The 11,507-nt window shown below is 38.6% G+C and overlaps 1 protein-coding gene across 2 annotated transcripts in view; it reads left to right on the forward strand.

The window, feature by feature from the left end:
• The window catches only part of LOC137645961 (rho GTPase-activating protein 44-like), a 359,606-nt gene that overhangs the window by 299,994 nt on the left and 48,105 nt on the right, over positions 1-11,507 (forward strand). For both annotated transcript variants that reach the window (XM_068379038.1, XM_068379039.1), the window contains exons 6-7: positions 4,835-5,050; positions 5,196-6,812. In XM_068379038.1, the coding sequence (XP_068235139.1) occupies positions 4,835-5,050; positions 5,196-6,812 (1,833 nt within the window). The remainder of the gene's footprint in view (positions 1-4,834; positions 5,051-5,195; positions 6,813-11,507) is intronic.

An 11,507-nucleotide genomic window follows, 5' to 3' on the forward strand; every position in this document is an offset into this window, starting at 1 on the left:
AAATATTTAGCAAAAGGTAAGGAGGTGTATGTTGCGTTTATGGATCTGGAGAAAGCCTATGATAGAGTTGATAGGGAAGCAATGTGGAATATGATGAGGTTATATGGAGTTGGTAGAAGGTTGTTGCAAGCAGTGAAAAGTTTCTACAAAGGTAGTAAAGCATGTGTTAGGATAGGAAATGAAGTGAGCGATTGGTTTCCGGTGAGAGTGCGGCTGAGACAGGGATGTGTGATGTCGCCGTGGTTGTTTAACTTGTATGTTGATGGAGTGGTGAGAGAGGTGAATGCTCAAGTGCTTGGATGAGGATTGAAGCTGGTAGACGAGAATGACCATGAATGAGAGGTAAATCAGTTGTTTTTTGCAAATGATACTGTACTGGTTGCAGACGCAGAAGAGAAGCTTGGCCGATTAGTGACAGAATTTGGAAGGGTGTGTGAGAGAAGGAAGTTGAGAGTTACTGTGGGTAAGAGTAAGGTTATGAGATGTACGAGAAGGGAAGGTGGTGCGAGGTTGAATGTCATGTTGAATGGAGAGTTACTTGAGGAGGTGGATCAGTTTAAGTACTTGGGGTCTGTTGTTGCAGCAAATGGTGGAGTGGAAGCAGATGTACGTTAGAGTGAATGAAGGATGCAGTGTTGGGGGCAGTTAAGGGAGTAGTAAAAAATAGAGAGTTGGGCATGAATGTAAAGAGAGTTCTGTATGAGAAAGTGATTGTACCAACTGTGATGTATGGATCAGAGTTGTGGGCAATGAAAGTGACGTAGAGACAGAAATTGAATGTGTTTGAGATCAAATGTCTAAGGAGTATGGCTGCTGTATCTCGAGTAGATAGGGTTAGGAACGAAGTAGTGAGGGTGAGAATGGCTGTAAGAAATGAGTTAGCAGCTAGAGTGGATATGAATGTATTTAGGTGGTTTGGCCATGTTGAGAGAATGGAAAATGGCTGTCTGCTAAAGAATGTGATGAATGCAAGAGTTGATGGGAGAAGTACAAGAGGAAGGCCAAGGTTTGGGTGGATGGATGGAGTGAAGGAAGCTCTGGGTGATAGGAGGATAAATATGAGAGGCAGGAGAGCGTGCTAGAAATAGGAATATATATATATATATATATATATATATATATATATATATATATATATATATATATATATATATATATATATATATATATATATATATATATATATATATATATATATATATATATATGTATATATATATATACATACGTACATACATACATACATACATACATACATACATAGAATCACACCCCGGGTCAGAAATCACCCAGTTGCTGTAGGACTTCCATTCACTGTAAAGTTGAAAAGGGTTTGTAGGCTATTTGTGTCAGAGCAAATTGCAAGTTTGGAAATAATTTGTATTTTCTCTTAACTGTACAATTCTTGAACTCTTTACACATACCTGTTCCGCCATCACCTAACCCCGAGAAATTCCTGTCTGCAATTGATAAGTGAAGGAATTTCAATGGTGTGTGTGTGTCAGGGGTGTGGTTGGTCTACCTCCTCGCTGAATGAAAAAAAAAACCCTCTTAGCTAGTGTTCAGCATTCCCCAAAGTAATATCCACTGTAAAGAGCTTAAGGTTTCTGTAGTTAAGAAAAATCCATATATTATTTTCAAATTTGTCATACTTCTATACTCATCTGGCATTCATATGCATTCTCCCCTCCCCCCATCATATAGTATTGTCAGTAGGCTGTTGAACTAGTTTTGTCTAAGACTGAAAACCCAAAGAGTGAGTTTACCCACTAGTTATGTGTGTCACACACTCCCTCATGATTTCAATACTGCACATGAAGTGCAGGACTTATAAAGAAAGAAAATAGGAAGTTTTTTGTTTTATGGTAGACTTAAACATTTAGTTAGCTTCAAGAGGAAAATATGAATGCCAGGTGAGAATGCAAATAAATAATCTCATTAAAAGTTTGTTACTCAACTAATTGTTGTAGCCACGTTATTGTAGTTTGTTTAGTTCCAAATTGGGTCGTTACCATGCACATCAATGTCTTAAACCTTCAGCTGTGCCATAGTTTGTTTACTCAACTATTTCTTTTCACATTAAAGAATGTGTTCCCTTCCTTGAAGTAATGTTCCCTTTTTAAGAAAGTATAAGACATATGTTGCTTGGTGAGTTAAAGAAATGCTCTTCTGTCTACTCAATCTTCTTTCATAACATACATACTTATGTCTTATTCCCTCCTTATCCCATCAGGATTGATCATTAGATTACTCCTGCCTTGATTTTGAACAATGGTTATGATATATTCTAAAACATGGAGGAGTGTGAGGTTGGATACAGTGCCTCTTGAACCCCAAAAAGTCAAAGTAGCTGATGTGGTTGAGCTAAGCCAAAGTTGGATGTCAAGACATGCTCTTAAGTATTGGGGAAAAGGGCCTCTGGTTATGAATGCTTTCTTGTATTTGATATTATATAACTATGAATACTATTACTTTCCAGTCATATCTCTTTAAGTTAATATTCACAAGGTTGTTAAAAGGAGAGGAGGCAAGGAAAAGGTGGGCGGAATATTTTGAAAGTTTGCTGAATGTTGAGGATGATAGGGAGGCAGATATAATTGCTGTTCCAGGTGTTGAGGTGCCAGTGATGGGAGATGAGAATGAGAGAGAGATTACAATAGAGGAAGTGAGGAAAGCACTAGATGAAACGAGAGTAGGAAAAGCATCTGGTATGGATGGTGTGAAAGCTGATATGTTGAAGGAAGGGGGTGTGACTGTACTTGAATGGTTGGTGAGATTGTTTAATGTGTGTTTTGTGTTGTCAATGGTACCAGTAGATTGGGTCTGTGCATGTATTGTACCACTATATAAGGGTAAGGGAGATGTGCATGAGTGTTGTAATTCAAGAGGTATTAGTTTGTTGAGTGTAGTTGGAAAAGTGTATGGTAGAGTACTGATTAATAGGATTAAGGATAAAACAGAGAATGCAATCTTGGAAGTACAGGGTGGTTTTAGAAGAGGTAGGGGTTGTATGAATCAGATTTTTACAGTTAGGCAGATATGCGAGAAATATTTAACAAAAGGTAAGGAGGTGTATGTTGCGTTTATGGATCTGGAGAAAGCATATGATAGAGTTGATAGGGAAGCAATGTGGAATGTGATGAGGTTATATGGAGTTGGTGGAAGGTTGTTGCAAGCAGTGAAAAGTTTCTACAAAGGTAGTAAAGCATGTGTTAGAATAGGAAATGAAGTGAGCGATTGGTTTCCGGTGAGAGTGGGGCTGAGACAGGGATGTGTGATGTCGCCGTGGTTGTTTAACTTGTATGTTGATGGAGTGGTGAGAGAGGTGAATGCTCGAGTGCTTGGACGAGGATTAAAACTGGTAGGCGAGAATGATCATGAATGGGAGGTAAATCAGTTGTTGTTTGCGGATGATACTGTACTGGTAGCAGACACAGAAGAGAAGCTTGACCGACTAGTGACAGAATTTGGAAGGGTGTGTGAGAGAAGGAAGTTGAGAGTTAATGTGGGTAAGAGTAAGGTTATGAGATGTACGAGAAGGGAAGGTGGTGCAAGGTTGAATGTCATGTTGAATGGAGAGTTACTTGAGGAGGTGGATCAGTTTAAGTACTTGGGGTCTGTTGTTGCAGCAAATGGTGGAGTGGAAGCAGATGTACGTCAGAGAGTGAATGAAGGTTGCAAAGTGTTGGGGGCAGTTAAGGGAGTAGTAAAAAATAGAGGGTTGGGCATGAATGTAAAGAGAGTTCTATATGAGAAAGTGATTGTACCAACTGTGATGTATGGATCGGAGTTGTGGGGAATGAAAGTGATGGAGAGACAGAAATTGAATGTGTTTGAGATGAAGTGTCTGAGGAGTATGGCTGGTGTATCTCAAGTAGATAGGGTTAGGAACGAAGTGGTGAGGGTGAGAACGGGTGTAAGAAATGAGTTAGCGGCTAGAGTGGATATGAATGTGTTGAGGTGGTTTGGCCATGTTGAGAGAATGGAAAATGGCTGTCTGCTAAAGAAGGTGATGAATGCAAGAGTTGATGGGAGAAGTACAAGAGGATGGCCAAGGTTTGGGTGGATGGATGGTGTGAAGAAAGCTCTGGGTGATAGGAGGATAGATGTGAGAGAGGCAAGAGAGCGTGCTAGAAATAGGAATGAATGGCGAGCGATTGTGACGCAGTTCCGGTAGGCCCTGCTGCTTCCTCCGGTGCTTTAGATGACCGCGGAGGTAGCAGCAGTAGGGGACTCAGCAGTATGAAGCTTCATCTGTGGTGGAAATGTGGGAGGTTGGGCTGTGGCACCCTAGCAGTACCAGCTGAACTCGGCTGAGTTCCTGGTTAGGCTGGAGGAACGTAGAGAGTAGAGGTCCCCTTTTTTGTTTTGTTTCTTGTTGTTGTCGGCTACCCCCCAAAATTGGGGGAAGTGCTTTTGGTATATGTATGTATTTTACTAGTTACATAAGGAAATAGGGATTCTGGAAATGTCATTAACAGGGCAGCAATTATTTGCAGATTTTTAAAATTTGCTGGGTCTCCTTAACCTAACTCTTACGAATGTTAAGGTATTGTAATACTGCACTTTGATATGATTTTGCAAAGATTCATAATATATTTCTGGTTACCAAATATCTTAAAATCTTTTTCCATAAAAATCCAGGATACAAGATGAGAAATTTAAAGGAAATCTAACCTGTGCTAAGCATATCACATTTACAAAACTGTACTTAGTAGTTTTTACCTGTACTTTACTGTATAGTATTTTATGTCCAGATGCATATGTGAAATGGAAGATTTTCATGTTTCAATGATAAAAGATGTGGCATTATGCAATCTTTACATTTTTTCAGGACACTTATGCATGTGACATCTTTAGCTTGCTGGCCCGGCATCGAGAAGTTTCCCAACATATTTATGGATATGTTGAGCTTCAGCGAGAATATTTGTATAAAACATTAATGCGATTGGACCAAATCTTGCCAGACATGAAACAACAATTACAAGCATCATCATGTAGCCCAATGTATGGAGTTCCTCTTCATGATCACTTGCGCATTGTACAGAAGGTAATGCAGTTAGTGTGTACAGAAGTAATGCAATTTGTGTATAATGGCATTAGTATGTTTTATTAAATAATTTACTTTAGCTATATTGTTCTTGTGTTGCTTCATAGTATCGTAGTCATAATTTTTTAATTTTTTCAATCAACAGGAAATAGCAGTGCCTATACAAGTATGTGCCATGCGAATAATTGAAGTTGGACTCTATGAGGAGGGAATATTCAGAGTTGCTGGAAGTGCCACAAAGGTTCGACGTTTAAAAGGTGCATTTGATGCCAATCTAGTGACATACGAGACATTAGCACTTGCTGATGAACATGATCGTGATTATGATGTACATGTAGTGGCAGGTGCACTGAAGTGTTACTTACGAGAATTGCCAGAACCTCTTTTAACTCATGTTTTACATGATCAGTGGTTAGAAGCTGTCCGACAAAGTGATCATCAGTTGCGTCTAAAAGCTATGTGGATGGTAGTCAATCAGCTTCCTCCTGCCAATTTAGCCAATCTTAGGTATATAATAAAGTTCCTAACCAAATTAACTGGTAATTCAGCTTCTAATAAGATGTCTCCAAGTAACATTGCCATTGTCATTGCTCCTAATCTTATTTGGGCTCAAAGAGAAAATGACGAGCAGCCGGACCTATCTACACTTGGGCGAAATATGAGCTTAACAAGTGAGTACCGTTCAGTTGTTGAGAACTTGGTTGAATATCATGATTATTTTTTCAAAGAGGATGTGGATTTCGGAGTGATTCCTCGTGTGCCTCCATCACCTTCCCAACTTCACACGGCTCCCAATGGCACTGTACCACCTACTCCCTCAGCACAACAAAGAGTAATTTCCCATGGCCACCGTCGAAATGTCAGTGCTGATTTTGGTAGAATTGATACCAGTGGAAATATTTCCTCAGTTTCAAGTGCTGGAGATTGTGATAGTCCTAAGCAGCCTCAGAGAACAAAGAAAAAGCAAGCACCAAAACCACCACCAATAAGACCAGCTAGTTCCCATGGAGTTCATATTTCAGGACAGAATGCTCAAGAAAATCAAGGATCAGCAGTTATCAACACCTCAAGTGCCTCGGCTTCACCTGAAACTCATCCTAAAGAAAGTAGTGGAGGACCTCCTGGTACTCCAGCTCCTGCTACTCGGCTTCATCATAGTAACAGTATCAAAAGACCCACTGCTGAGCCCCCAAGACCACCATCATTAGCTCCACCGAAACCCCCAAGACCTAGCCCACCTATGGTTGAAAATCAAGAGCGACTTCCTAAAGTGCAGTCAGACACCAATATCGAAACCAAATTAGTGCCTTTGGGTTTTGAACAAATGCACACAGCCAAAGATATGGATTCAAGTGATGACTCGGAAGTGTTCTTAAGGAAGAAGCCAGATGCTGATGGCCCATCTCCAATAGGATTTGTAATTGAAGATGATTTCCCAAAGGAAGATGAAACTCTTCCTCCAAAGACTTCAAGTTCATTCCGCCAAAGTTTAGAAAATGTTTTGCAGCTACAGGCTGCTGGCCAGCCTGTTGCTTTACCCCGTCACAGTGCCTCAACAACCTCTACATCTTCTGAAGGAGAGTCTACTCCCCAAGCAGTTTTGCCTTTACCCCGTGTATCGCCAGGGGGAGAAAGTGTTCGTCCAAGTATGCCCCCTACACCAGTGCAACGTACCACTATCCCAGCCTCAACGGCAACTTCAACACTCCCACGGGTCATTAAGGAATCTAATCAAACTGCTGTAGAACGTCCAGAGCCTATGGTAAGATCACCAAAATGTAATTTTTATATTGATTCCAGATAGTTGTGGGTTTTCCTTTTCTTGTATGTTATATAAGTTTTTGCATTGTAATGAAGCCACTATAGTATTGTGAAATTAGTTATTGCCTCAGTGTTCTGGCTTGTTTAGTCCATCTGAACTTTTATTCCATGAGTTTTTGGACCTTCCTACCACTTTGTCATGTTACTTCCATATTTACTCTGCAACATTTTTGACCAACTGCTTATCACCATTTCCCATAAATGAAACCATCTTGGTCCTATTTTTCTGAAGTGTCTGGATACCATAATTCTGTAACTTCCATATTTATGATACTATTTCTCATGCAGTTCAGTCATGAATCTATGTATTTTGTGGCCAATTTTCTTCAAGATCTATATCATTGTGAATGCCCATGCCTCTGCTGTATGGAGAACAGCAACCCTCATACATGCATATTAAACATCTGCTTTTGTAACTAATCTATCTAACTAGTAAGGCTCTAGCCCCAATCTCGGGGGTAGTCGACATATAAAAAAGAACAAAAGTGGACTTTTCCTCCCTTCTTCCTCCCAGCCTGATAAGGGATTCAACCGAGTTTGGTTGATACTGCTAGGTTGCCACAGCCCCCCCCCCTCCCCTTTTTATTCACCACAAATGAAGCTTCATATGGTGAATCCCCTACTGCTGCTACCTCAGCTGTCACTAAGGTGACCATAGGAAGCAGCAGGACCAATCGGAACTACATCACAATCGCTCGCCATTCATTCCTATTTCTAGCACATTTTTGCCTCTCTCACATCTCTCCTCCTATCACCTAGAGCTTTCTTCACTCTATCCATTCACCTAAACCTTGGCCTTCCTGTTGTACTTCGCCCATCAACTCGTGCATTCATCATCTTCAGCTGATGGTCATTTTCCATTCTCTACATGGCCCAACTACCTCACTACATTCATATTCACTGTAGCTGCTAATTAATTTCTTATACCCATTCTCACCCTCGCTAATTTGTTCCTAACCCTATCTAATTGAGATAAAACACTCATACTCCTCAGACAGCTCCTACTCCTCTATTTGGAGTAATAACAGACTCCAAGTACTGATCTACTTCCTCAAATAACTATCCATTCAACATGACATTCAACCAAGCACCACCCTCCCTTCTCATGCATCTAATAACATTACTCTTACCCACATTAGCTCTCAACTTTCTTCTCTCACACACCTCCCAAACTATGTCACTAATTGACCCAGCTTCTCCTCCGAGTCTGCAACCAGTACAGTATCATCTGCAAACAACAACTTATTCCCCTCCCACTCATGATCACTCTCATCTATCAGTTTCAATCCACCAATCATGCTAGTATTCACTTCTCTCACCACTCCTTCAACAAATAAATTTAATAACCAGGGCGATGTCTCATATCCCTGTCTCAGTCCTACTCTCATTGGAAACCACTCGCTCACTTCATTTTCTATCTCAACACATGCTTTTCTGCCTGTGTATAAATTCTTCACTGCTTGCAACAGCCTTCTACTAATTCCATATAACATTGCTTCTCTATCAACTCTTATCATAAGCTTTCTCCAGCTCTGTAGATATAACATACACCTTACCTTTAGCTAAATATTTCTTGCATATCTGCCTAACTATAAGAATCTGATCCATACATCCCCTACCTCTTCTAAAACCATCCTGCACTTCTAAGATTGTAACTAATGGGGTACTATTATTTATCAATACTTTAGTAATATCTTTATACTTTATCGAGGCTGTTGTTACTCTCAATACAAGTGTCTCGGTCCACTAAGTTTCCAAGGCAACATATTAAATGTTTTACCTCATTCAAAGGATACATGGTCCTAAATTTTGTTTATGATAGAACTTACAAAGATATAATGTGAAGGATGCTGAAGATGGTTGGTGTTGAAGGTAACTTGAGGATTGAAAAAAAAAAAATAAATGCAAGGGTCACTGGCTTAGTGTAATAATGCTTGTGAGGATATGAGAGAGGAACTACTGAAAATAGTGAATTGCTAAAATTTTAAGGTGAGAAAGTTGTAGGTAAGGCTATAAAATCAATTTGAAACTGAACATATAGAAAATGTATACTGATATAGATGGTGGAAGAATAAAAGCTCTTGGTTGTTCCCACACGGATAAAAACCTCATCTTTTAATAGGAGTATGCTTTCAGTGTAGCTGGAACTTGGCTGTTTACTGTAGATACATAATGAGGAGTCAATAGTTACTGGTGGGTGGCTCCTGCCAACCCTCCAGGTACTGTAATCACTTTATTCTCAACTACTGGAGAATATAGACACTCCTGGTACTGTCAACTGGCTGTTTTAATGTTTATTTTTTCTTTTAGATAAATGTTGGCAGTCATTCTGTGTGAGGTATCAACAAAGAGGAAAGGTTTTGTTGTTTACTGATAACTTTAGCTGACAGTTGTCTGTGTAACCTGCCAACATGTACTTTCTTGCTAATGTTTTACATCATTCTTGTTGTTGTTTATTCCCTCTAGAATGGAAAGGAATGTTTGCTGCTGCCGAGTTAAGGGGATCGGCTGGCTAATGCCGTTTTTTAAGGACAGGACTTTGACATTCAAACCACTTAATAAGGTGACTTAGGAGTCTCTAAACTGCATAGAATTTTTGCCTCTGACCTTCGGTTTTGTGACGACAGGGTGATTTATCCTGAAATGAGTGTTTTTCAAATTCTATCTCCTCCCTTGATAATTACTACCCTTTATACATCCGATGTAGACCTCCAATCAACTGAAGATTTTTTTTTTCTATAAGTTATTTTTTTGCTAGATATGAATTTTTTCATTATGGTGAAAAAATAAAACTCCAAAAATCGGGGAAAAAATTGGAAAAAAGGAAAACTTTTGATTGTTTTGTCTTTTTTAAGTTACCAAATTTCAATGCTATGTCTTCAAAACTGAGGTAGAAGACAGAATTTGAAGGTCAATAAGTATAGTTTTTAGAAATGGGTGTTCAAAGTTTTTCTTTGTATTTTTACAAAGACAATATTAATAAATCATGATTTTTATGAATTTTGTTCCTTTTTTGATATTGATAAACCATAATAAAGTTATTTATCATAATTTAATCATAAATGAAGATCCCTTTGCTCAATATCTTGCTTCTTTAGGTGAGACAGTCGCTCCTCCATCATCTCTCTCCTTCACTAACTCCGCTAATTTCGCCGATATTACCCACTTTTGAACTCTTATTAGAGCAAATTTTCTTCTTCCTTATGTTAGCAAGATGTTGAAATTGTCATTTCCTCTTTGGCATGATGTAATTCATGCTAAAACTGAGAGAAACGGACGTAAAAACGAGTGAATGTCAGAGGTCAAATTCAAACGTATACTTTCTATGAGGCTTGTGCTTAGACTGAAGGCCGATGGGTGTAATTAATGTGCAATACATCATCTTGTGACTCCTGGAATCTATACAGATGTCATTGCTCACAATTTGTTTCATATTAAAATGTAATAATTATCAAAATTTACGATAAGAAATACTGCATTTTCTTTTAGGGAATAATGTTTTTGGTTTATTGAGTTACTTTCACTAATTACCCTGTAACTATAAAAGTAAGAAGAATTTTGACAAAATATTTCATATACGCATTCTCCATTGCCATACGAAGCTCAGTTAATTTTTTCAGGATTTTGTGTGTCTCTTCCTATACCCTCGTATATTGGTATACCGGCCGGGCCCCCTAACAACATAATGTGCTCAGTATAATCATATAAAGCAGTCGTGTTTTTAAGTAAAATAAAAATAAAAATTAATCTTATTTTTACAGTAAAAACATTCCTTTAGGATTGTGTAGGACTATGTAATTTGCCAAAATGGTGGTAGACGGTATGCTTACATAATCTCTTTGACGAATTTGTTGTTATAATCATTGCTGAAACTCGCAAATTGTTTTATTTTTATACTTTCTTAAACAGAAATACAGCATATTTTATAATAATTGTTTCATTTAAAGAAACATACATGAACAGGGATTTTGATTACTGTTCAACAGTAATTCTCTCTCTCTCTCTCTCTCTCTCTCTCTCTCTCTCTCTCTCTCTCTCTCTCTCTCTCTCTCTCTCTCTCTCTCTCTCTCTCTCTCTATTTAAGTTGTTAATTATGCTGTAATTAATCATTCATGTACTTTTGTTTTAAATTACTGATTTATTTTAACAATCAAATTATTTTGGGTGCTGTGATCAGATCAGCTGATGCACATACAAATCCATAACAAAGAGTATTCTTAACTAATTCAAAACATCTACTATATATAGTTAATATAGTACTGTATTACATTAGCACCGATGTGTTATAAGCTATCATAATTTTCATATACAGTGGAACATCTACTTACGATTGTTCCAACATCCGACGTAAAATTCAATCGAATTATCGTCTTGACACCCGACGTCATACTCCAACATCCGACGTAGACCATACCCGTAGAATTTTCTCGAAATGTCAGTCATAGTTTCTCATTTACGCCGGTAAAAGGCAGCACGTCAGAGGAAAACCAGTGAGCGTCGCGTCGGTCAGTTCTCTGTTCTCATGTGCATTGTGTGGTTGTACCCTGTTTGGTCCGTTATTAACGGTGCTTATTATCTTCCTTTTCTTACGTTTTATTTTTTATTTTACGTATAATCATGGGTCCAAAGAAGCTTA

Source organism: Palaemon carinicauda, chromosome 8 (assembly GCF_036898095.1).
Source record: "Palaemon carinicauda isolate YSFRI2023 chromosome 8, ASM3689809v2, whole genome shotgun sequence".
NCBI lineage: Eukaryota > Metazoa > Arthropoda > Malacostraca > Decapoda > Palaemonidae > Palaemon > Palaemon carinicauda.